This window comes from Acipenser ruthenus, chromosome 1, assembly GCF_902713425.1.
Source record: "Acipenser ruthenus chromosome 1, fAciRut3.2 maternal haplotype, whole genome shotgun sequence".
NCBI classification, from domain to species: Eukaryota; Metazoa; Chordata; class Actinopteri; order Acipenseriformes; family Acipenseridae; genus Acipenser; species Acipenser ruthenus.
In genome coordinates this window covers 46,167,878-46,195,790 of record NC_081189.1, presented here as the reverse complement: position 1 = coordinate 46,195,790, position 27,913 = coordinate 46,167,878, and the positions used below count along the sequence as shown (strand labels likewise).

General features: G+C 39.3%; 1 protein-coding gene across 3 annotated transcripts in view; it reads left to right on the top strand.

Moving 5' to 3' along the window:
* Nucleotides 1–2,405: 2,405 nt before the first annotated feature.
* fam189a2 (family with sequence similarity 189 member A2) overlaps nt 2,406–27,913 on the top strand; it is a 49,874-nt gene continuing 24,366 nt past the window's right edge. For 2 of the 3 annotated variants that reach the window (XM_034034516.3, XM_034034515.3), the window contains exons 1-9: nt 2,406–2,949; nt 10,426–10,482; nt 19,892–20,002; nt 23,119–23,226; nt 23,919–24,026; nt 24,641–24,777; nt 24,918–25,050; nt 25,610–25,682; nt 26,133–26,273. In XM_034034516.3, coding sequence (XP_033890407.1) covers nt 2,659–2,949; nt 10,426–10,482; nt 19,892–20,002; nt 23,119–23,226; nt 23,919–24,026; nt 24,641–24,777; nt 24,918–25,050; nt 25,610–25,682; nt 26,133–26,273 — 1,159 coding nt within the window. In that variant the 5' untranslated portion in view covers nt 2,406–2,658. The remainder of the gene's footprint in view (nt 2,950–10,425; nt 10,483–19,891; nt 20,003–23,118; nt 23,227–23,918; nt 24,027–24,640; nt 24,778–24,917; nt 25,051–25,609; nt 25,683–26,132; nt 26,274–27,913) is intronic. The other variant, XM_034034517.3, reaches the window with a different exon arrangement.

Sequence of the window (27,913 nt, the reverse complement as noted above, 5' to 3'; positions counted from 1 at the left end):
CTCTGATTCTATGATAAAATGTACTTTATGTTTACAACCTATATGAGGTGCCATTTCACACACACTGCCACTGGAATGTTTTGTTACTGTTATAATGTCAGGTTTCTCGACACATCATGTTTAAAAATGTCAAGAAAACCCTCTTGTAAGTCTGGACGTCCTACTAATTAAGATAACATTCTTTCAGAGCAGAACTGAAAAGCATGTCATTTATATATAAGTTAATGTACCCTTTTAAATGTGTTTGTGGGTAAAAAAAAGACGGCTGTATTTCTGTTGTTTTTTTAAAATAAACGTATAAAATTCAATGACAAACTTTTTGCCTATAGTCCAAATATTTCTCAATGCATGTTATAAGTTCCTTTATGTTGTTTTTTGTACAAACAAATATCAGCCTCTGGCTTGTCCCTATATCTTGTAACAGTCTAGAGAACACTACGGTGGTTATCATACTGGTATCATAATGAGTCGGCTGGATAAGAATAAGGCTATCCAGTACCTTGCTTCCCAATTACATGTACTCTGCTGCCATCGCTAGGACATCTCTATGAATGAGAATGTTTTTTCCTTGAAAAATATTTTAAATAAATAAGCTTATATACACAATGCATGTATCCATTCCTCACGCAAAATAACTGGATCTACTGACCCTGGTAACTCTTCCTCTATATCAGTTAACTGGTCATTTATATTCTTATAGTAGTATTGATCACCAAATAACCTAATGCATCTTTACAACTGTTGTCCCCCCATTGGGATGAGTAGCTCTGTTGCCTGGCTTTGTGATTTGTAGTCTTTTACAGGTTTGTTGTAATTGAAAGTAATTTTAGTCTGGTAGCTGATGGCAAGCCTATGTGAAATCGCTCTGTTTCTGTTTAGTTGACCAAAGATGGTCAATCAAATATGAAACAAAATAAAATCCTAATTGATGTAGCGCAGAATAAAATGTTTAAGGACTTTAGGCTAAGGAACTGGGAATGGTGGCAAAAGTTCATTATCTTTCTGAATTGAATGCAAAAAAAGGATGCTGCATCTGCCTTGTGACATGCTACACTGGCCTGTATTAAATCAAAATGTATGTGGCTGCCATAACTACAGTACACTTTATAATGGTTAAGCACTACCATAAATTTGATTTACTGTAATCCAGTCCATAAGTAGCTACTGTACATAGAATTTGGATAATTACAGGATGTGTTGTAATGAAGCATTAACATATATATCAACAGAATCTTATGACCATGTTTAGAAACAATGTTTGAGTGTTAGTGCTAACTTAGTTGTGCCAAGTTAATGGTTTTTAACATTGAGAAAGCACACTAAAGTGAGACTTGTTTCTATATGCTCAAAGACTGAATTTAGGCAAGTTATTTTTGGGATCCCTGTCTACCGTGTTTCCTAAAGAAGGAAAAGTATTTTTTTGTACAGAACTGAAGGTCATATCTGTAGTATAAAGGGGCCATACTTACAAATATGCATTGTGTTGCAGCTCCACAATAGGCTGGGAACATAAGCTTTGGGATTTTTTTCTTGTAATTCTGCAGCCCATTTTAAATGTTTACAATACATAGAATACAATTGTAATTGAGAAATACAGTTGTTCTGGTTATGAACTTTAAATGCATTTTATTATTTAGTTATTTTATTTTTTAGTTTGAACAGTGAGTATTGAATCAACTAAATGAAAAGTTGTCTACTTGTTACTTAAAAAGTCCTGTTATCTAAAACCAAATTATTTTTAACAGTTTATTTATTTATTTATTTTGATTGACACACACTCAGCAGAATCATACAAGACATGGAAATAAAAAAATACATGAATATATAAGGAAGGATTTTTATTTGCATGTGTTGCACAAAACATGCTCGGGCTTGGATGCTGCAGGGTGTGCATGGATCACATACAAAATTGGTCAGGACAAGGTAGGCCTGAAATCCTTTTTTTATTCTTGTATCATACCTTCATCCTTTACATTTTTTATTTGTCCTTGTGTTTACTAGTATGAATGGACTTACAACTAAACTTGTGGGGAAAGTTGATACACCTAGTTTCACAGACTCCAGCTAGCACTATTATTAGACTACTTTACATAAAGTAGCATAGAACTTAAGGTAGTTAAACTAATCCGGGTCTGTGAAACCACGTCAGTAAATCACCCCTTAATTACAATTTAACGGTCTAATACACTTTTACCCCCCCCCCCCATTTATTTACATATATCGAAAATATTAAGTAGTTTAATGTTTACAGCGGCAAGTATTCCCTGTCCACTATGCTATGATACTGCATAAACCATGTATCCAAGACTAATTTATTACAGGGGCTTGACTAATAATGTTGAAAAAACATGTAACGTTGTGTTCTGTGGCCTAGTTCCATACCGATCTCCTGAGAAAACCCGGTGTCTGTCCCTGTGCCAAGAATGTGAAATGCAATCCAAACACTTGATCACAGAGCAGTTATTTTAAAACTTTAGCCTCAGCCACTTTGAAAGCAACATGGGAGCAGAGAATACACGTTTCAAAGCGCAACTTTCTGGAATCAAAACCAAACAGATCAAATTAACAGATCAATCCCCAAATTATTTACTTTGAACCGTATTTTTGAAAGAAGTTACGCCTTTTGTGTGTGTGTGTTTGTTTTTGCAGTATTCATCGATGTCTTTGCCTGTAGTTCTCCCGGGATCTTGTTGCCCGGTGCCAGGGGTGTCGTTGGCTTTTCAGTCGGCAGATCCTTCTTTTAGATCTCGTTCTCGGTGTGTAGCGACTCGGGCTCTAGGGTCTCAGTCCCGGCTATTCCCAGCTATCCTGCCTGGCAGACCACTATTATCTCTTGGATTGCTGCAGCTGGTGCTTGGTTGCTCCATGGTCGCGCTGTCTTTTGGGGCTCTCTCTCTCAGTAGCTCGGCTCCTATTAGGAATTCTTGTCCATTCTGGGCTGGCTCCTCGGTAAGTACAGAAACAACAACATATACAGTAAATATAATAGTGTTTTTCGTAATACATTATCATAGCGGAGTCTCTTAAATGTCATTGTACAGATTCGAACAGAAAACGTTTAACAGTAGCTGTAGGTGACGAGAAAGACCGTTCTCTGAATATGAAATCTAAAAAAAACGGCATTATATAATTGGCAATTGGTGTCTATTTTTGGAAACACGAGCAAACAAAAAAGACTAATAGTTAAAAGATGATAATTTGGTGTTTAGATTCAAAATACCTTGTGGATCGAACTTGTCAACAAAGAGCCGTGAACAGGTTTTGATAAACTTCTAACAAAGGCCTAACTTCGTATTACTTATAGTGCACAAGAACTGGATACTAAACGTACGGAAAAGCATTTATTATCTCGTGAGCACGATTTAGTGCTTAATCATTGTAATAGGATTGTGGTAACAGAGCTCACAGATATGGCTAACCAATTGATTTAGTTTTACTTTGATCTCGGGCTAAAATATAAAAATATTATCTGTATAATTCACACCAGTCATAATTATGTGGTAAGTGGTGCATGACTGTGTTGAAATAAACCATGCTTTCGTTTTACTTATAAAATGCTGCAAACATCCACCCTGAAACTGTCAGCAGCCACAATCTTAGGGGAAGCTTTCAAGAACAGTATTTTTTTGCAGGAGCGTAGAGAGATAAGTGGAGCTCACGAGATACTACTACCCCACATGTCATCTGAGGCGTTTTCGTTAACCTTCAGAATTATGTGAAAATTAAATGTTTCCCATAGGTACCATATTTATTAAATTAAACAAATCCATAAGCTATTATAAAACGGATTGTAAACGTAACCTTTGATGGGTTAAACAGCATCACATGACTGTGTGTGTGTATATGTATATATATATATATAGCGTACGCACGGCTTGCATACTAATGAGCCGCTTCACACAGTATAAATCAATATGCACTACATTCTAAATTCCTTCAAAACCAGTTATAAAACCAGTGCCACAAAAACCAACATTCCACCCATTTTCTTTAACATGTATTTGGGGATGAAACTTGAGAGAACTGGTACAACACCAAGTTTCCCAGTGAAGACAGTGATCCACCTAAAAAAATTTTAAGTGCTACAGAAATTGTCAACAGCGAGAGACATAAGATTAAATGAGGCACAGCTAAATTTAACAGAAGAAAACAAGGATGAAAAAAATACAAAAAAGACTACAACATGGGCTGTTAATGTATTTAAAGACTGGCTTAAATTTGGACATTCATTTTAGGCAATAAGTCCAAAAAACCTTAACAGCATTCTGAGGAAATTTTATGCCAGTGCAAGAAGTTCAACTGGTGACCAGTATTCAAGTCTCCAGTTTTTTAACACTGAAACCCCAGTTGTCCGGTGCAGAGCTTTAAAAAAATATTTATCAAAATGCCCTCCCGATGTAACAGCCTTTTACCTGCACCCACTCAGAGCTCCTCTGCAAATCCTGAACACTAGACCCTACTGGCACTCCCGTGAACCAGTGGAAATACATTTCCTCTGCAAAATGGTGCCTATTAAGCAACAAAGTCAGTATCTCGTAACGCTACAAACCACTTCTTGAGAGGTATAGTGGTGCACCTACTTTCAGAAGCCGGGCTGCATCAAGGGAAATAATGTCTGTAACAGAACATTGATCTGAAAGCAGTTTGCTAAGCTACTGGACTCCAGCACTGCAAAACAGAAAACAGTGGAGTTCAATTCTATCCTCAAACTCACCTCGAAATCCGACTCCAGCTTAATTTAAAACTAATTATTGAATACAAATTAAATGTTTAACCTTTGGGACTATATATAATTGCGGATATACACATAAAAAGTGTATTTTTTTTTTTAATTTATAAAGTGTTTTAATTATTTTTCTTCCCCCATACAACAATTAACTTTGAAATAGCCGTTTTATATGCGGTATAAACCACTTCGGGTTTGTATATGCACCACCACTGCGTAACTGTTAATGTGCTAAATAAAAGTACTATGCGTTCAATAATCACAAATATGTGTTAATGTGGAACAAATATATTAAAAACAACTCATGATGTGTTGGTTTCAAACACAGGTACTTTGTTGAAATATTAAAATTAATTATGCAGAAAATGTGGAAATTTACACAAACGCTGTTAATATAATAAATACATAATGTGGGTGTATTTGCTAATTAGTTATAAGGGTATATAAAATCATAGGCCTACTTGCAACGTAGTTGCGACAAAAAAATTGATGGATGGAGAAGACGCAGACAAACACTGGCTAGATTAAGTCTTGTATGGGAAGAACTCCTTCAGGCCCATGCAATGGGTTTGCAGGAAAGGAATCGTGCATCTATTGCTTTCTTATCTAGAGCTTTCTTTCCAGCAGACACCCTCATCCACTTCATCCCTATATACAGACCTCTATTTGTGTATCGACAGGAAAGACGAATACGGGCACATCATCGTCCCTCTGTTTGGTGAGAGGAGGTTGTGCTTCACGAGTCTTTCTCTGACAAACAATGGATTGAAACATTTCGGGTCATCAGAACTACGTTTGACCAACTAGTGGAACTTGTATGGGTGGACATGGAGCCACCACCAATACGTGTCCGTACACCTGTGCGCTGCAGAAGCGAGTGGGTATTGCTCTGTACAAACTTCTCGGACCGCTGATTCGGCAGGACTGCGCACAGCAGAACGAGTGCCCACCTCAGCGGGAGCTGGGGTAGGCACCTGCAGTTCTCTTGTTACTGTGCGCAGAAATTCAGCGTGCAACGCAACCACCTCTTGGTGCTGTTGATCAGCGTGGTCCAGCCTTTCCAAGAGGTGGCTGTATTGCCGATCCTGCCTGGCAGCGGTGCGTGCAATCAGACTGTACATCCTTCTGTACTCCAGGCGCATCAGACGATGCTCCTGGATCAGCAGCTACAGCATTCAAACCAACTTTAATTTAAAGAAGAACAGTTGTGAATTGCTTCACAGCTTTTGTTTTACATGTGAATCCTAAGAATAATATGTGAAAAACAAAACATATCGCATATGCGCACACACTTAGCCTGACATGCGTAAAATGGCTTGATATCCCCAACCATTTGTTTTTTCACAAATTATTTTTAGGATTCACATGTAAAACAGAAGCTGTGAAACAATTCACAACTGGTATTCTTTAAATTAAAGTTGGTTTGAAAATGCTAGCTGCTGTGGTTGGGGATATCAAGCACTTTTAATTGACGCTGGGACGGTGGTGTGTATATGCGATATGTTATTGGAAGAACTCCTTCAGGCCCATGCAATGGGTTTGCAGGAAAGGAATCGTGCATCTATTGCTTTCTTATCTTATCACAAATTATTCTTAGGCTTCACAGGTAAAACAGAGACTGTGAAACAATTCACATTTGGCATCCTTTAAATTAAAGTTGGTTTGAGCGCTGTAGCTGCTGTGGTTGAGGAGATAAAGCCATTTTACGAGTGTCAGGTAGGCTGTGTGTGTATATGTTATTGTTTTTCACAATTTATTTGTTTGATTCACATGTAAAGGAGAGCTAATGAAACAATTCACAATTGGTCTTCTTCACATTTAAGTTGGTTTGGACACTCTAGCTACTGTGGTTGGGGAGATAAAGCCCTTTTACGCGTGGCTGAGGCGAAGTGTGTGTATATGTGGTATTTTACTATTTTCCAGAAATTATTCTTAGGATTCACATGTAAAACAGAGACTGTGAAAAAATTCACAACTGGTCTCCTTTAAATTAAAGTTGGTTTGAGCACTCTAGCTTCTGTCGTTGGTGAGATACAGCCATTTTCATTCATGTCGGGTTAGCTTGAGTCGAATATCAAACGAATATCAAACGTCATGCTAACTTTACCGCGGTAGCATATTTTAGTTTTGAAAAGTAAATGATGGCTGGTGCAATTACCATATTGTATTGATGGGGCTGGTATTTCACAGGACGTCTGGGAGGATGAGGATTCCAGCAAATGGTCCGATGCCACTGCCACTGGCCGGTCACCCATTAACCGGTGCATTTCCTCCCAGAACCGAAATTGGGACCTCGAGCTTTGACCGCAGGACTGCAGGCGTTTTCTCTCCTGCAGGTCCAGATATTTCGGTTTCTTGAATTTATCTCGTACCTGCAGGAGCGTTCTGTTTATACCAAGTTCAGCCAGAGCACCGGTAATATTGATGAAAATGGTGGCATTTCTTTGGCGAGGTCGATCCAGTTCATCCATAACCCCCAGGTCCGCAATAATTTGGAGGAGGAACGAGTTTCCTCATCCGTCCAGCGGTCGTGGTGTTGCGTGCTGTCAGGAGGGGTGGAAGCTTGAAACATCCTGCGGGAAAAAAGCTACATTATTCGCAGTATTATTATTATGATAATAATGCTGGTAATAATGATCTAGTAGTTCTCATGCGTTCATAATACACTGAAATGAATAAATAATGTTATAAACTGCTGACATCATTGTATTGGTATAAATCAACATCTCTATATACAATTGTGGCAAAGTGCCCCGCCCCTGTGTGCATTTGTGTGATCTATGTGTATGTATGCGTGCGTATGTTAATGTTGGTGTATAGATTGGTACACGGGATATAAACGGGTCTGTGTTTCACGTGTGTTTAAATTGTATATTTGTATTTAGGCACGGGATTGCACATCACGCACGTGCATTTAAAATATAATATGTGAACACGGGGTTTCACGTAATCAATTCACGTGCTGGGATTCAAGTGAGTAATTAATTAGTAATTGAATCCCAGCACAACAGTATATATAGATGCACGTTTCTTGCACTAAGGGTTAGGTGTTCGGTGAGTGGAGAACGAGTGTGGAGAAGGAGGTAATAAGAATAATAATAATAATAATAATAATAATAATAAGGAAAGAACTGTCTCACTCACCGTGTTTCGTTTGTCTGTCTGTCTGTTTACTGTCTAGTCCGTTTTGTTTGTCTTTTTATTTTGGCGTGTAGTGCCGTGTCCTGTGTTTTTGTTGTGTTCCAACCTTTTATTTTCTGTGCTGTTAATTATTAAATGCTGAGCGCGATCACGCGCTCAGCTTAAACAAACCACATCTCTCTGTTTATTTACTTCCTGCTTCTGGTCTGACACCACCCACTCCGGCCGTCTTTGTGACACAATTTATATATAATTTAGCCGCAACCCTCACCAGGAGAAGCGGATTGATAAAAATGGATGGATTGATATTTAACTGATTTGTATTAATAAGACTGGGATAAGGAAAATCTTACGCTACAGAGGAGGACAACAGGGTGGAAAGACCGTTCCCAGAGAAGAGCGTTCTTTTACATAGTGGAAGTGGAGGAGGTATCGTGTTATTTCATGAAAGTCTATTGTTAAGTATTTTGCACGACTGTGGAGTTTGTTGCTATGGGACTAATTAGGCCAATTAGCGTGCACTTTACCGTGCTTTACTAAAGTGTAATGACACTTAAGTCGCACACTTTTTTTGCCGTGCACTTTTGGAACGAGCACAATCATGCGTCATTTGCGCGTGACACGTCATGAATGTAGCGCGATTAAAACTTGCATGTAAACACCGCCATAGTGTTCTGCAATTCCGGTTTATTCTGAATTTTACTGAAAAATTAGAGGATTTTTTTTTTTAACTGAACGTCGGTTTTTACTGATTTATACCCAATTTTTGTTTTCATTCTATTTTCTATACATAATATTTTGATTAAAATGCTGTTTTATTTTGACTCCGACATTGTAATAAGCAGCCCTACATAATTGCATCCTAGGATACAGCAGGTACGTTTTGACGTCAGAGGATCAAATAAAACATTCTAACATGGTTCTCTGTCACAAACACATTATCACCTGATTATGTTGGCCAATCAAAGTCTGATTATTGTGGCAATTGCTGGGTGTAGTAACTACTAGCTTTTAAAAGAGCACAGAATGACTGTTAAAGAGTTTGTCAGAGCACTGTGCTTTGCTGGACAGCCACTGTTTATTGCAGAGAGGTATGTATTGGTGACTTCGTGCGACAGTACTGTCTGTCAGCTAAAACACCAAACACCGACAATCTTAATCATAAATATTTGGCAGAAAATGATGATGCTTTAGTTGGTAAACTTATGGAACACATTAATGGAAATGTCCAGTGTGATTTTTGATGGGTCTTCCGATGGCTTTTGTCAATGCTCTTTTCTTTTAATGATTTCAAGGAGAATTAAACCTGGCTTGCTTTGTGCTGATGTCATGTTCATACCTTCTGCAGATACTATTTCTGTCTGCACAGCGATTGCCAAAACAGGAAAATGTGGCTTCAACCAGCACTGTTTCGCATCATATCCCATGTAAAATGTGTATACTGAGATTTTTAGCCCCGATTTTTACAGATGTTTCAATTAAAAACTATTTTTTGCCGATTTGTATCCCTATTTTAATATATGTAAAATAAACTGTGAAAAATTCCTTGGTAATTTTGTTAAAGATAAAAAATGAACACTAAGTATACAGCAGCTTGTCCCCAAGCTGAAGGACGGATTCAGATCTAAGTCAGAATCAAAGCTGAAGCAGTACATAAAAAATGAAACTTCATGACATCATTGGCTTTGTCTCGAAAGAATGTTATCTCCTTGTCATGCATTCATTTATATCCAATTACAGATCATTTAAGGAAATTCATTCTCAAAATACAGCTGTTTAATGTAGGCTTTCTTTTTCATGCATTGTTCTTGTTATAAACAGAATATTTCATGAACATACACACAGCATTCTCAGGGTTAATCCTGCAACTACACAGTTGTTTGGGGACTCGTAGGTCATTTGTTCTCTACACTGTACTGTACACCATCTATATTTGATATGCATATGTAAAGGTTTAGGCAAAATTCTAAAAAGGTAACACTAGGAAAACTATTAAACTATAATTTTTGTGTGCATTCTTCCATTGGGCTTTCTGTGGACATACATTCCAGTTTCTGACACTTTTTAAAGTATTTCTAGTTTTAATGGAATATATTTAATTTAGTGCAAAGAGGAGGCATTCCGTTTATTCAGCCTTTGTTGATGTAATGTAATGTCATACTCTAGACACCTGTTTATATTGGGGTGATGGCACGTGGGGAAACATCACAGTGTTAAAGTTACACAACTCATATTACATGCAGCAAGACAGTACATTTCAGTCAGTAGGTTTGTGGTTCTGCAGATCTGTTTTGATTGCTGTGAGAGAAAACAGGAATGCAACAGAAGTGTTTTTTGGACAAAGAAAAGAACATTTTCTTGTAATATTCTGTTTCTGTGAATTTTGTAGTTATCTATTGCCATATGCAATGTACTGTATGTCACTGCACTGAGTAGAACAGAAGAGCGCTCAGTGCAGTTCCATAATCCCTCCTCCAGTGTTTCACAATCTTTTCACGTGGAAGTCAAAATAACAAGGACTCACTGTTTATTGTTTATACTGATTTCTTTGCTTGCAGGTGATCCTGTCAGGAATCATTGGGTTAACAACATGGAGGAGACCCATGTTACTGCTGGTAAGTGATTTTAATTGTAATGAATTTACAGTGACTTTCCACTGTTTCAGTAGTACCAAGATTAGAGCTTATTGTTTGCATCTGATGGGGAAAAAAAAGCATTTTGCCATTAATTTATTTTTTGTTATCATTTATGTGCTTGATTAGGGTGGGCAAACCAGGGGTCTGGCAATTGAGAGTTCTGCTATTTGCTGCTCATAAACTTTGCAGTTTTGAACTCCTCATACAATTGAATACTAATCAGTGAAACAATCTTTCTGCATTTTTAAGCATTATAAATACTCTGGTAAACACAAATAATAATCACAATACCCATACTTTGACGGTTTTTGTTTTATTTCCCTTTAAAAATCACCATTTTAGAAAATCATCGGAAGCATTTTGAAATTGATAAAATGTAATACAAATATTAATTTAGAGTAAAAGATATACATTTAAGTATAGTATAGCAATTGAAGACATATAATGTGGAATTTGTTTTTCTTTTTGCATGTGTATTCCATATTGATCTCAAAACACCGCCTCAAAAAAATATGTCAGTGATGACAGCGCGGAATGGGAATTTTTAGTTGCTCCCTATCTAGCTGATTTTGATTCATGGTTGTATAATAATTTTAAAAGTAGACAGTCCAAGCTTTCTGTCAGTGTAGGTCACCTCATTTCCATGGACAACTCGAGTTGTTGAAAAAGGTGATGTTTCCAGGCTTTTCCCCAAGTTATCACGTGAGTTGGGCAGGAAATACTACCGATTTTTCCCAGAAATCCTTGCGAGTTAAAGGTCAAGACGTGAATTCACTGCAGACGGTATTACAGTCAAATTGTCAACAATTTAAAATATAAATCCATCTAGATATTCTTTCACATTTGTTTCACGCAGTACATATACCTCAAACAGACTGGTATGCAGAACAGGGAAAGAAGAGCTGGACAAGGGAAATAACGTGTCAGATGTCAAAGTGGATATGAGAATGTCAGTGATGAAGCCAATTTGCTTGAAAACATTAAAATTAGACCTGACATTTCCATCAGAGGATTTACAAAAATCTGGAATTGAAATCCAGAGGCAATGTAAACTGCGCCTGCTACTGACAGGACTGTTCTTTTTTGTGTTAAGCATTTTTGCGTTCCTTTTTTTTTTTTTTTTTTACAAGGGTTTAATTAAGTAACAACCAAAACTGTCTATGCCAGTTATGTTAGAAAGTCTGTATCAACATGTTTGATTGTTATTGTCGATATGTTGTAGATAAACGACTATTACTTAAGACAGTACCCACCGTGCAGCTGTCGCAAAGTCCATAAACAAAACAAGAGGTTAAAATAAATGAGTTCTGCACCATATAAAACAAGCTGATTTTGCCAGTGCTTGCTAGTCTGTTAACCAGTTTGAAATTATTTCGAAGCAAATTAAAGCATTTTCATTTCGACTTTATTGTTAACGTTTTCACTCGTGGAAATAGCCTGTCCTACAATTACTGCGTGATACTGATCATTCCACTGTGTTAGATTGTGAACCGCAGCTAAGTTTTAAAACTGAGAGATAGCAAATGCTTATCGTAAAAGTTTATTGGTTACCTTCAAATTAAGGGCCATATAAGAACGATAAATACTGTAACTGATTAGAAGGCCTTCTTTGTTGTTCTCCAAGTTGCTGCAGTGACATTGTCATTGTAGATGCTATAACGAGTTACTATAAATGAGATACTGTTTTAGCAGACAGATTTCATTAAGTAAACATTTAATTTAATGTTTTTGGAATGAAAAGTATAAATGCAAAACTGCGTTGCATTTTTCTTTGTGAACATGCCACTTGAAAAGTGCCAATTCAAAATCCCCCAAGGTAGCAAATCTGCCGAATTTAATACCAGCCAAAATGTTCCATTATACCGTATGTTCTCACCCCCTACAACATTTTTGATTGACATTTAGTGATGTAATTTCTTTCCAGCCCGAATTCAGACTTTAGAATTCAGATCAGCCCGAGGAGTGAAATCGGACCAGATAATTTGGGCTCCTACCCGAATTGGGAGCCAACTCGAATAATTTAAAAACATGGAAACGGAGGTGTGGGGAGGCAACTCGAGCACGTACCCAGGTTACGTGCTTCATGGAAATGTGGTATAGTTAGGGACTTGCGTTTTACATGACTTGTGACTCTAGCCACACAATGTCGATATAACCTCCACAGTAAGCCATGTAATGAACAATCATTAAACAACCATCCCATTACATTACTTAACCATTTGAATTGCTCATCCCATTACTACAAAGTACGTATGATTAATAAACAGAACTGCTGTAGATGGCTACTGACATTTATTTAACCCTTCCATCCCTTTGAATACATATAACATGATTTTAAAAGGAAGCTTTTTTTCAGTGTTATTTCAGAGAACTCATAAGTGTTTTATTGGTGTTCATTTATCAGTACACTTTTACGCAAATTATTTGGTGTAAAAAAAATAAAAACAAAAAAAATAAAAAACAATTCTTGATATCTGGATCTCACCGGGCACAAATATATATTTTGTCAACAGAAGTGCCACACTGTAGATATTATAACCCTTCATTAGAATCTGGGCATTTGATAGATTGTGTAACACATGTAAGCTGTGTTTATTTATTTTTTCTTTGTTTTGTTTTTAGTGCTTTTGTTTTGTTCTTTGAATATAATTGTAACAGGGCGAGGTGCCCTGTAATATGTATTTATTTTTAGAACGGGGTTTCCCTCGGATTATTGTTTTGTGTTTGTTTATTATGATTTATTATATTTATGACGGCGAGGTGCCAGGTGTTCTGTTATTATTTCTGTATTTAGTTATTGTAAATATGACGGTGAAACGCCGCTGGTTTTGTTATTGTTTTGTTTATGTATTTAGGATGGCGTAGCCGATTGTTTTGTTTTGTTTAGTAGCGTGGATGGGTAGCCCCATCCACAATAATTTAATAAACTTGTGCAGATTGTGGCCACGCTATAAAAGCCTGCAGCTCTCTGCATTCGGGTGAGTGTATGAGAGGAGCGGAGGGATAGCGAGGAGTGACTACCTGCATTCCACATGTGAAGGCAGGGAGAGGAAGTTAACCCTCTCCCTGCTGAATCAACACAATATTAAATAGCAGACGGTTTTTGTCCGCCCGCATACCTTTAAATAAAAGGGCTTTTTGCCATTCTATTTACATAAATCACAATCATACTAATAAGTCATAACAAAATATACAAAGGGGCGGGACACTCCGCCACACATGCCCCCTACGAGCTGGAGACCCCAGGCGGAGCAGAGCTGGCGACCGCTGGTGAAGCAGACTCAGTAGTCCTGGACAGTGCAGGACAGGGTAGGAGCATTTCATCGGGAGGCAACGGCTGCAGTGGACCCTCGGGAGGCGACAGCTCTAGACCCCTTAACAGCAGTGGTTCCATACCCCAAGACAGCGGTGGTTCCGCACCCCCAGGCAGAGAAAGCTCCGGGCCCTCCTGTAATATAAAAGGGAGAGACAGCGGCAGCTCCGGACCCTCAGGAGGTGAATTCGGGAGGGGAGTCCCTGGCCAAGAAGGCGGCAGCGGGAGCTCCACTTCTCCCTTGTGTTCTGTAGCTGGCGGCTCCCTTTTCTGGGGCTTCGGCCCCAGACTTTCCAGTAACGCAAAGGCTGGTGCTGGATTTAACACCACACTGGGTGATGACAGGCATGCATCCCCCGGGCGGTGACTTGAAGGCATCCCTGGGCTATGGCGATCTAGCCTCCCCGGGCGATGGCGAACTGGCATCCCTGGGCGGTGTGGGACAGGCAAGCCGAGGTGGTGCGGGACAGGGCAGGAGCGGTCCCTCTGAAGGTGACGGCAGTGGAGATGGGAGCGGTAGGTAGTCCTCCCATGGTGGTGGAGGTGGGAGCTGCAGGTAGTTTCCCCCTTGCGGTGGAGGCGGGAGTAGCGGGTAATCTTCTGGCAGCGAAGGCGGGAGCAGCTGGTAGTCTCCCCCTGGCGGCGAAGGCGGGAGCAGCTGGTAGTCTCCCCCTGGGAGTGGAGATGAGAGCAGCGGGCAGTCTCCTTCCATCACTGGGGACTGATGTGGCTCTCCCTCGGTCGCTGGAGACTGGTGCGGCTCTTCTTCGGGTGGCAGGGGACTCATGCACCTCTCCTTCAGTTGCTGGGGTAGGTTTAGCTTCTCCCTCTCTCGTGGAGACAGCAGCGCTTCTCCTGGGAGGGACGCTGGGTGGTGTTGCTGTTCCCAGGCCTCCCAGCTCAACCCATCTTGGGCCCACAGGAGGTTGATCACAGCGGGGAGGGCCTCCTCGACATCCCTCTCAGGCTCCGCCAGTCAGTTCCAGATCCCCTCAGAGGAAAGTGGATTTGCACGCCTTGGGGCCAGTGAGTCCCCTCCTAGTGACGCTGTACACTCTGGCGCCTCCCTGTCCTGCCACACATTGTTCTGGCTGAGGGGGAGGTACCTGACCTCACCACACAGGAAGCCCCACCCTTCCTCATCCAGACAGATGAGGCAGACATCCGATGTATTGTTCTTAAAGCTTTTTCTGTAACTGCTTTATTGGCACGATATCATGTTCATATCTTCCTGATAGTCAAGATTGTCTTCGATTCCCATGACTAGTATGTCTGTCCTGTCCTGGAATGTGCGAGGTTTAAATTACCCTACCAAGCGTTCAGCCTGATAGATTACGTAGAAAGAAAATAATGTCACCATGTTACAGGAGTCTCACCTTAAGCAACAAGATGTCCCCAGATTCGCTAATAAATATTTATATGCAGTGGCCTCCTCTTCCGTTGATAATAAGACTAAGAGTACACTGGTAGTTTTGCGTTGTAATCTCCGAATCATGAGTCTAGGTTCTGGGGGTGATGAGACTGGGAGGATATTACCTGAAAGCTATTTTTTTTTGGCAAAAAAGTTGGCTTTTGTTTCAGAATACGCCCCTACTATTTTTGACTCAGGCTTTTTTATTGCTTTGACCAATTTGTTTATTGAAGTTATGTGAATTTTCTTTGGTTCTCGGTGCTGATATGAACGCTGTCATGAACCACAGTTTAGATAGATCGACTGCACAGCAAGGTAGCTCATAGCGGCTAGCATCATCTACACTGCAGGAGTTTATCTCGGGTTTGGGTATTGTTGATATCTGGCGTGTGATTAACCCATCAGCTAGAGAATAAACATTTTTTTCATCGAGATATAAATATTTTTCTAGGATTGACTTTGTTTTTGCAACAAATTCTCTCTTCTCTGAATTATATAATGCTGAGATACTGCCGATGTCCCTGTCTGTTCATAACGCGAATTATTGCAAATTTGTATTATCTGATACATTTAACCCTTTGCGGTCCTATGTCGACCTGGTCCGACATTGCAATTATTCCTATCTGGTCCAATGTCGGACCCTGTCCAACATCATCAAAAAGATGCAAAAAACGGGTTTCTCTCCGGAAAAAGCCGAGAAAACCATTCAATGGCCGAGTGGGAACTACAGGAACCGAGACAAGCCGAAAAACAAAAAAAAAACCAAAAGGGCGTATCTCATGATTAGTCCTACTTGCCCCTGTGGCAGTTTCTTTTTTTGTGACAGTAGTGCAGTGCTGTTCCGGCTTTAGTGCTGGCCCTTGGTGACAGCTCCAGAATCGTGTTGGCCATCTAGTGTAGCGTTACAAACAAGACGATTACACACACAGACACACAGACAAACAAACAAAAAACACTCACGATACTGTTTCGCAATACTGGTAACGGGGTCTCTTGAAGTCCTTCTCTGTTCTTTCCATGTAAACCAAAGTGAAGGAACAGATTAAGATTCTCCGTCCCCTTTTATGCTGTCACACATGACCCCCTGATAAATGAGTGCAACCGCCTCTCCAATCTGCGGCTGCCATGTCATTTCCCTTCCTGGTCAATGCGTTAAGAACTGTCAGACCAGCCCGTCCAAGGAACTCTGTTCTCGCTGCTTAGCGCCCTCACAAGTTGGGAGGGGGATTTACAACCAAGAACCATTGTATTTCTGTCACACACGTATTTCTGCATCCCCATAAGACCAGGGCACAGGAGGTACCTGCAGTTTGCTTTTCAAGGAACAGCGTACGAGTTCTGTGTACTGCCATTTGGCCTCTCTCTAGCTCCCTGTGTCTTCAAAGTGCATGGAAGTTATCCTGGCCCCATTGAGATTCAGAGGCACCAGAGTGCTCAATTACCTGGACGACTGGCTCATTTGTGCCCAGTCTCCAGCGTAGGCAGAGGCCCGCACGGAGCTTGTCACCGGCCACCTTCATCGGTTGGGCCTGTCAGTGAATCGTGCAAAGAGCCAGCTCACACCTTTGCAGACAGCCTCCTATCTGGGAGTGTGCTGTCGGGCGACAGAGTGAGGAAAATAGCTGCCTGTCTGAAGCTTTTTCAGCTTAACAGAGCTCTTACAGTAGTGACATTCCAGAGACTTCTGGGTTTGAAGGTAGCTGCTTCCCAGGACCTTCCTTTGGGTTTCCTGCACATGCACTCTCGCCATGCCTGGGTCAACAGCAGGATTTTTCAGCCCATGTTGAACCGTGGCAGCCTAGTGACAGTGTCTTGCCACTGTCTGAAGGCGCTTTCTTGGTGGACACAGCCTGCCCATCTACGTTTAGGTGTAACGCTGGGCAGCGTCACCAGAAGGGAGGTCATCGCCACAGTCATGTCCAGCCTCGGCTGGGGCGCTGTGTGGAATGGCAGGGGGGTAAGGGGGGTGTGGAACCCCCCTTGGCAGGGTCTCCATATAAATATTTTGGAGCTGCAGGCAGTTTACCTGGACAACACTACCGTGGTGGCTTATATAAACCACCAGGGCAGCCTCAGGTCTCCCAGTCTCCATCGCACGAGAACCTCCTCTCACTACAGGCAGTACACCTGCCCAGGGTGATAAACTGGGTGGCGGACCTCATCTCAAGGGGAGTTCCCAGCGCCTCAGAGTGGAGGCTTCATCCCGAGGGTGAGCCTCATTTGGGAGAGGTTCAGGAGAGCAGAGATAGATCTCTTTGCCTCTCAGGAATCGACCCACTGTCCCCTTTGGTTGTCCATAACAGGAGCAGAGGACCCGCTGGCGAAAGATGCCTTGGCACATCAGTGGCCGAGGCAACTGTTATATGCCCACCACTGTGTCTGGAGAAAATCTGACCAGACCGGGCCAGGGTGCTATTAGCAGCCCCTTATTGGCCCAGGAGACTGGTTTTCAGCCCTGATACATCTCCAGAGCGGCTAGCTGCGGAGACTGCCCAGGCACCGCGACCTGCTCAGTCAGGCGCGGGGAACCTTATGGCATCCCAACTCATCAAACCTACAGCTCTGGGTTTGGTCCCTGACCGACTGCATTTAAGCCGTCTGGGTCTGATATGGTCATTGACACCTTGCAGAATGCCAGAGCAGCGTCCACATGTTTCCAGTAGGGGTAAAAGTGGGTCTTCTTCCAGACATGGTGCCTGCCTCTGGATTTTGACCCCACGACCTGTCCCATGGCAGTTATACTGCAATTTTTGCAGGATCTGTTCGATGGGGGTAAATCCCTGTGACGAAGAGTGAATGAATCCGAATCAACAATCTCCCTCTCGACCGGTGAGGGCACTGTACAACAGGAACTGCAGGCTTTGTACTGAATGGTTGGGCAGTTCATTCCAGGGGCAGTCGGAAGCCAGCCATTCAGGAAGAGGGCTGCGTTACGGTATCTGGATTCATCACCATAGTATGGTGAGCGAAGTTTCAGTCATGAATTGGAGGAGACGTGATTGAACTAGCTATCGGAGGGGGCGGGGCTTAGGGTACTTTAGGGGGACGTGACGCCGTAATCTGTTCCTTTGTTGTGGTTAATGGGAGGAAACAAGGACGGGAAATGTGAATGAAGTGTTGTCACATTGATAAAAAGCCTGTATTTGTCTTTGCCAGACGGCTGGTACGAAGCCGGGAGCTGCAGCGAGAAGCCAGCCCGGACCTGAACGCACAAACCACCACCACTCAGAGCACCGCACCTGCACCAAGAGCACACACAGTCTGGAGACGTGTTTATGTATATCTGTGTTACGTGTTTTGTGTTCGCATTATTATTTCGGGACTGCAGACCCTTGTTTTGGCGCTGGCAATACCCATTGCTGGGTAGAGCCAGCTTTATTATTTAAAACCTTTGGTCAAGGAAATTAAAGACTTGAACTGTGAACTTTGTGTTTGTCCTTTGTCTGGAGCACCTGAATCACCTGTACACCTGAGCACTGCAAACCACTTTGCCACAATCCCCCTCTACATTAAAGGTCTATCTAGCAGCTATTTCAGCTTGCCATGTCAAGATTGACTCCCCAGGAGCTCACTTCCTGGCGGGGCAATTTTTAGAAGGAGCTCTGCGGCTTTGGCCACCTAATGAAGGATATTGTTCCTCACTGCAGGCATAACGTGGTGCTTGCAATGAAGCCTCTATTTGAGCCCTTGCATTCAGCTGAGCTGAAATTTTTATCGCTCAAAGTGGCTTTCCAGCTTCAATGACCTTTGCAGGAGCCAGTACTAGGGTTACGCTTTGTACCAATCCAGGTTTTTTTTTTTTTCGAAAACTATCTCATCATTTCATGTCAGCCAGTCTGTGGAATTGGAGGCTTTCCAACTAGAGGTCTGCTCAGGCCTAAATTTAAAACTGATCCGAACCCGACCAAAGAAATCTGAACCCGACCCGAGACCTGTGAAATATTTGCATACCCGACCCGACCATATCCATAAATATATTCCAAACATACGCTATTGAAACTAAGTACCTTCAGTGTAGAGTATTCCCGGTTTCCAATTAAAATGTAAATAAAGAAAAAATCACTTGCAATTAATCATCTAATTTACTTCCTTTCCTAGAAACCCAACACTGCATGATTTAAAAGAAGACAACAGGCTTCTTCAAAACTTTGTTACCATAAATAGCTACACAGAAGATGCTCTTGCAAATTCGCACACTCATTTTGGACAAGCCTATAACATCAAACCGCAAAATTAACGTCAACAAATATTACACCACAACTATGGCTTTTAAAACAGCTACAGGACGAATGCATCCATTTTCAGTGTGCCGCTGCAGAGACAAATTTCCTGTTTTTTTGTTGTCATATTTCAGTAATATTTTGCAAGATTTGCATTGTACAAAGCCACATGGACTTTTATTATCACTGAATACAACAATGTCGTAAATAGGTAAAATGTGTGCAAGAAATACCTTAACATCATCTTAACAGACAAACTTGTTTTGGGGGCAAATGTGGCCAACACCAACTTATTCATCATATTGCACCCAAAGTCCTGTATATTTTACAGAAAATGTTACTGTTTTGGTGCAACTAGTCCTGTTACGTTCATGAATTATGTCCAATATTATAAGCACTGTGTAGTGCCTGAGGCTGCTAACTCTTCATCCATTTCTCTCATAGGTGAACCTGTTCATCTTGTTGTCCGTGGTCTGTGTGCTGCTCAACCTGGCTGGATTTGTCCTGTGCTGTCAAGGGGCCCAGCTGGTCTCCAGCATGTCCAGCTGTCAGTTGGTAAGAAAGGCAAAACATATAACACATCTTGAATTAAGGATTATTCACTGTTTGTAAACAAGTTTTTTTTATTTTATTATTATTATCATTGGTAAATGTGTGGAGTGGTTTACAGGGTGAGGCTGTAGCAGCTAAAACACACCAGCATAATTCATAACCAACTACTGCCTTGGAGTAAAAGTGTGCTAGGAAAGGACTGCCTCTCCTTTTGTCCCTAGAATAAAATTGTACTTTTACTACTAATTTAGAACTATGTAATTATATATTTAACAGTTTCCAGTTTTAATTTTGGAATCTCACCCGTCATCTCATTTGACTTTAAATTGTACTTTTGAAATACACAAACTATGTCTCAAAAAAACAATTCACATAATAAAAGTACCTGCAAATTCTGACTTGACTTCCCCTTTAAGACATCAGGGGAAGGATTTTCAAAAACCAGTGTTATTGTATCGAACTTGTGGTATAGTAATGAAAGCTTTAGTAGCCAGTGATTTTCAAATGAAATGTGTTAATTAAAATCAATCCGTTAATGCTTTGAAATTGAGTCGATGAGATCGTTAATGAATGCATTTCTCATTAAAAAGCGTAATTGTCGCAGGTTACATACATCACTTCCTGTCTCAACGACTAAATAAGAAAAACTCGTTAATCAAAATGCATGTTAATGAGATCAAGAAAAATGAATGGAAGCATAAATCGCTGTTATGGAAACTACCAGCGTACAGCAAGACCGCTGTCTCACCTGCGAGCAGCTGCCAAATGGAAATGAAATAAAAAATAATGTGAATCTCTGTTTTGTGTGTAATTTGTAAACTTCATTTAAAATTGTGCATTTTGTCATGCAGATTGTACATGTATTTAGAACACTTCACATAAACAATGCTGATTAAATTTCGGTTTCAAGGTGAGTTATAGTCTTTCATTAATTAAAACCCTCCTTTTCCAAGTGCAAATTAACTCCTGATAAATTACGACAGCATGGATTTGCTTTTAAATTCCCACGCAAACAAAAGAAATAGTCGCAAGAAGCACTGCTCGTTAAGATATTAACATCATTTTGTAAATCAAAATAATTTCGGAAGTCACATTAGCATGATTATTTAATAACGAGATAGGCGTAACGACCTCTTGAAAAATGCCAAAATCAATGCTACAGAACAATTTGTTGATTAACACTGGATTTATCATTTATGAGTTTTTGAAAATCCTGCCCCATCTACAGTTATAGCGTTCTATCACCAGGTGGCTACGCGTGCAAATCAAAAACACCATAGGACGGACAGAAACATGCAGTGAATGTTTACTGTATAGGGGAATATATCTGGAAGATGTTGTTACAATAGTATATCTATTAGCCTTAATAATACATGAGTTTGTCCCACTATTTATTTATAATTGATATTGGATGTCACTTGGTGGGATACAGTATGGCTTGTTATCTCAGAGGCTTCATGAGAAATTAGCTGTATAGAAAGGATGCTTTGAATACACATATGCAATAAAACAGCATTTCAATTATTATTATTACTGTAATTTTTCAAGATTTGTTCTGGTGAGTTAAAAGCAAAGAAATTTTTGACAGATCAGCCATTGTTTTATATTGCTCTGTTCATGTGTAATATTTGTATACTGCGAAGTGTGGCTATGCATTACTCTATAGATTTATAAGAATGACATGAGAATGGGGAGGTAAACAATGTATTTTTATATATTACAAATATAAACAAAATACTTGATGCATTTCAATAGAAAATAAACATTAACATAACATACTTCTGTGCTTCAAAGTAATGTCATTTAAAACTAGTATCTAAAGAGGACATATTACCAATGAAAGCTTAGGCTGTATTCCCAGATTGTTGTCACAATCTAAATTGGTCTGAAAATCACTGGCTGAAAATTAGTGGTGCAATCGGCACCCTAATTTCATATTCGATTATCGTATAGGCATTTATCAATGATAATCGATGCATTGACGTTTTATTTTTCAAAATAAAGAACAAAAATTTGTTTTATTTTATTTTTTAACAGAAGATCCAATAACTAAAAACAGTGTTGTGCATAATAGTTAAACATAAAGTCACAACTTATATTGAAGTTAGAACACTTCCAATTATAAAAAAAGAAATACAAAGGACTTGAGTTAACAACTGAAAAGAATATGCATGCGTCTGCATCGGGCAGCAGTGTGGAGTAGTGGTTAGGGCTCTGGACTCTTGACCGGAGGGTTGTGGGTTCAATCCCCAGTGGGGGACACTGCTGTTGTACCCTTGAGCAAGGTACTTTACCTAGATTGCTCCAGTAAAAACCCAACTGTATAAATGGGTAATTGTATGTAAAAATAATGTGATATCTGTATAATGTGAAATAATGTATAATGTGATATCTTGTAACAATTGTAAGTCGCCCTGGATAAGGGCGTCTGCTAAGAAATAAATAATAATAATAATAATAATGTCCCTTTAACATTGTAATAACAATAAAAAATACTATATTTTAACAGAAGTAATTTCTATCTGAACTATGGTTGTTCATTACTGTTAACATTTTATATCTAAAAGCAAAACATTTGAATCAATCTCGCAAATCTGGACAAATTTAACTATTTTACTAAATTCAGCTTCTTTTATAATATTGCCATATAATCCAAACACAACATGCTGTGAAACAAAAGAAGGTAATCGGTAGATTTAATAGATTTAAAACAAAACAAAAAGAAACATATTGCCTTAGTTTTTAAATCCAGATAATTTGAATACAATAGGCCTACTTCTGATTTGGCTTGTCCAACGTGAATGTGGAAACCTAAAGTGTGTATCCTAGCAACACGCTAATCTACCATACTAGTACTAAAAGAAGCGCATGCTCACACACTCAACGTTTTGGGTCTAATTTGATGCATTGATTCACCAATATGTAATCAAAACTTGGGAAATTTAAGAACAGATAATAAATAATCGATGCATCGATTAATTGTTGCACCCCTGCTGAAAATAAAAGCTAAGTAAAAGTACAGCAAGATTGAGTAGGATCTATACACAGCAGTACCTTATTCTCAAATGTTTTATACAGTACAGTAACTGTTCATAATTTGAACTGTTTTATTTTTGAAGAGTGAGGACGTTTGCCTGTGCTGTGAAGACAGTAGCAAGTGCTCAGACTTGAAACAGTTAAAGCTGTACCCCGGTCATTCCTGCAGTACTGTGCGTATCCTATTGAAGGTATGTGTGACTAAGTGTGTCCTGAATTTTAACTAGGGTCTTTATTATTTCTCATACAAGGATAGAAAGCTATAAAAGTATTACCTGTAAGTAATACCCGTGGAGCTCATTTTATATGCAATTCATGACTTACTGTTACTCCCTTTGTTCAGTCTATTTTATCATTGTAGTTTGTTGTATGTTAGTGTTTTGTAGCAAGGATAACCAAGTACAACACTATGGACCCTGCAGACTTACTGATCTAAATGGGCATCAAATGGAGGTAGTTGCTTTCTGCAGTTTGGGGTTTTGCAATGCAAAGCTGTGTATGATTGGTTGTTAATGGTCGCAGAAAAGATTTATGGTTTGTGAAACCTTAGGATTGTGTACACTTTAGGCTTGCTGTTTTACTCTTTGTTATCACAAAGTAATGGATATTCAGATGCAATTAATTTTGATAAATTTCTTGTCAGTAGGATTGCTTACTAAAATTTGCTAATTGCAATAGAACACTTTAACTGTTTTTCCTTCCTCACTAACATATACAATATTATTTTGAGTTCCTTCAAAGTCATTTAGAAGAAGTTTCAGATAGAAAGGTTTTTCTTTTTATTTGGCTGGTTCTATGAAAAAGACCAGTCAATATGTTTTCCTTTATAGTGAAAACTGTCTTCTTAAAACTTTGGTCACTTTTATGTTGATTTCTTTTTCAGAAAGTCCTATTTGCTTTGTGTGCTCTGAATGCTCTGACCACTGCTGTCTGCTTAGTGGCTGCAGCCTTACGATACCTGCAGCTATTTGCAGCAAGAAGACCCTGCATAGTAAGTGAGTGCAAAGCATCACTGTAGTACACGAGGCAGACACTGTCTATCTTAATCAAAGACAGATTAATTGCCTTCTTCCTACAGTTGTTGTAGTTGTTGTATAGCATAACTTGCTCTACATAATCTAGCAGGATATGTATCCCCAGTATTCCAGCATGGGAAAAATATATATACTTTGACAACATTATAACACCACACCAACAATAAGCTATGATATAAAAAATATTTTATTTTTATTTAAGGAACAGGAATTAAAATACTAGCTCTTGTACCACTAGTGTATTTTTTCAGTATTTAATACTTGTTGTATTAAATGCAGTTTGATTTAAAATAAGCATCAGTATTTTCAACAGGTTTTACCAAACAGTAGATGCTTCTTGTCATTCATTCTCATCGCCCCTAGCACCCTTGCATTAGGAAAAATGCAAAACATTCAGAGTTCCAGATTGAATGCAAACGTATACCACCAGTCCTTAAAAGTTACTAATAACAAGACCTTAGCGTAGTTTGGCAAAATTAGATTGACCACAATTTTATATTTTTTTTAACTAATATGGTAGTCCCCTATGATAGCCACACGATTTGTCAAAATGGGTTCTTTCTCCCATTAGCAGGACGAGCCCCATCCTGCTTCAGAAGAGGTGGAAGAACAAGCCCATGTTCCAGACCTTGACGAGTTTGTTCCCCCTATTCCACCACCCTCGTACTTCTCAACCTTTTACTCTTACACACCCCGGGTTGCACGCAGGTAAATGTGAATGTTTGTCATGTCAATCACTTCTATGTTTGAATGAGATCTGCTCGTATGTAATTTAATACTACAAATGGTCAAATTGCAGCGTACGTCAGTTTTGAATGCAAGACAATCTTTCATCCTTTTTGTCCCAGGATGCTTGGTAACAGTGTGATCCCGCTACCTCATATCTACGGAGCCAGAATTAAAGGAGTTGAGGTCATTTGTCCCTTGGACCCACCTCCACCGTATGAAGCTGTGGCAAGCCCATCGGGTAACAATGAGCAGGTACTTAAAAATGGTGTACTTTCCATGTAGTTGCATCTCAGTAGCTGTTTATGCATTCTATTTAATGAACAACAAAAAAAAAAAATCTGGTTAAACTGCATCACTTGACCATGAAGTAGCAAATTCTGTTGCCCTCTCTCTGTGCTGCTGGATTGTGTTGGGTCTTAAGGAAGAGGATCGCATTTAAAAAAATAAATAAATAAAAAATAAAAAATAAAAAAAGTTTTAAGCAACATATTTAAATGTTCAATACCAGTGAGTATATGCAAATTAGGAGCTTTGTTCGGAATGGCCAGTTTCGTAGTTTGAATGGCTTATTGAGATCCGGATATATCAACTTATGTTACTTGACACAATGCCAGAAAAGCAGAATTTAAGAAAACGTTAGGGTTGTTTCCCCATTCTGGTTCTTGCTTTATGAAACTGTATAGTGGAGCCCTATATTCCACATTTAAAATGTAATCGTCTGTAGCTGGTGTATGTGTCATAGATTCATTTTAACCTGTGTGTTCGTTTTTTTTTTTTTGTTTGTTTGTTTTTTCTTGACCTGTGGTTTCAGGTTTCAGATCTACAGGTTTCAAATCTAACAGAAGGTGCTTGTGAATCCATAGAGGCAAGCAACTGTAGTGAAGGTAAATTAAATTACATTTTTGTATCTGATTTTCTTCGCTGGCAAACTACCCATGTAATACATTTACTTTTTTTGCCTGTTAGTATTTAGTAATATGTTTTTAAAACAGAGATTATAGATAATATGAAATAAAACCTGGCACCAGTGCAAATGTATATTCATCTTTGTGCAAAATAAGAAAAAAAAAACACATGGCTATGGTGTTGAGCACCTGCATGTTAAACAGTTTCTTAATTACCAGAGAATAGGGCTCATAATGTTCAACTTATCTGTGTCATTGCCAGAGAATTCTCGTAAGAACAGTTGGTGTTGTCCACCAAGTTGTTTTAGAATATACATTATTTTGTTTAAGTGCCTTTTATGATGGATCATTTTGAATTTAAAAAAGGTTTTATTGTTTCCTTTAGTTCATTAGATGGGTATAGCATAACTGTTTTTATATTTTCAAAAGATAGTGATTCACAGAACCCCCCTTCACTTGCTGCACACCCAAAGCCAAGTCAAGCTCCTGTAACAGAGCACAGGAGATCCTGTAGACGGGTATTAAGAAGATCTATTAGTGACCCAGTGCTGCTGGACCTGGCTGCTAAAGGTAATGCAGGATCTGCATTCTGTATACACTATATAGTTCATGTTACATTACATGCTAAAACCTAAAGAAGGAACACTCTCCACTGTAAAGGCACCAACCACTGTTCTTTTCTGTGACTGAGTTGTACTGTCCTGTAATCTCTCTACAAATCCAGATGAGTAGACCATTTGAGTAACAGCTACTGCCGAGAGTGTTTATTGTCTTTAGAGCTTTGTACCTTCACTGTTAGTCGTCTTTTGCCTCCAAATCCATTATGCTACTATTCCTGATTACTAGTTTTCCTCAGAAAAACAACTTCCTGTTCATATTTCAAATAATTTATTGTTATTGTTGTATTTACAGTATGTATTATAAGTAATAACAAATAATTTGTCGTCCAATTATTAATCTAGTAAAAGATGAGTTATGTATGCTATCATTATTATTTTTATTTATTAGCAGACGCCCTTATCCAGGGCAACTTACAATTTTTACAAGATATCACATTATTTTTACATACAATTACATTATTTTTACACATTATTTTTACATACAATTACCCATTTATACAGTTGGGTTTTTACTGGAGCAATCTAGTTAAAGTACCTTGCTCAAGGGTACAGCAGTAGTGTCCCCCACCTGGGATTGAAGCCACGACCCTCCGGTCAAGAGTCCAGAGACCCTAACCACTACTCCACACTGCTGCCCTTCTACTCATGAGACCAGAAATAGAGCCGTTGGGTTGTTCAAAAACCCTAAGCCACCTGGCATCTACTATCATTATTTCTTTTTATTTCTTTATTTATTTCTTTATTTAAAATATTATTATCAATTATTCTTTCTTGTGGTATTCCAAGTGTACTACTGATATTATAGTGTTGGTATATGCTTTAAAGAGCCAAGGTGTGTATTTTAAATTCTTGTCACGTATCTTGACTGGTTACTAAAAGCGATTCACATGGGTCTAAAAGTCACCACAAAAACAGGTGGATTCTAAATTTTTACCAACATCGGTGAAATTTAGTCCTGTGCGAAGTGTCCATTTCTTTTTATCCCAGATAATTCTGTCAGAGGACCCCTAATTTGTTTTACAGGACATCAGGACCCATGCGAATCGACCATGTCGGTATTATGTTAGAACTGATATACGCATTTCTGAGGTATTTGCCTAAAAGCAATATCAACCTTTACAATAAACCATAATATTATATTAAAATTGGTATGATCTGTCCTGAGATTCTCCAGTCCAGTAAAATGCTATGATTGGCATAACCAAATTGGGGATGGGTGAAAATACAAAACATAAATATCGACGAAAAATAGATGCTTTGAACGACTTGAAAGAATCTAAATAAACACAGGATTTCCCTACCTAACATTTTCTGTCAGTGGCAACAACTTTGTTTTCTCCACATTTACTTTGAGATACATTGTGTAGTAATTCTAAGCCTTGATCAGTAGTCATTCGTTCACTCATTTTCACAGCTCAGACAAGAAGCCATGTAAACTAAAGGCTGCAGGCTGTGCCGATCTATTTATTGAACTGTGATTAGTTCTGACATATTTAGTAACCTGAGTTACTGAAGATCTGTATACGTCTAGTGACTGCTGTGAATAGTGCAGCTGGCAACAAGGGAAAGACCTTGTGACAGCTTGGAGAG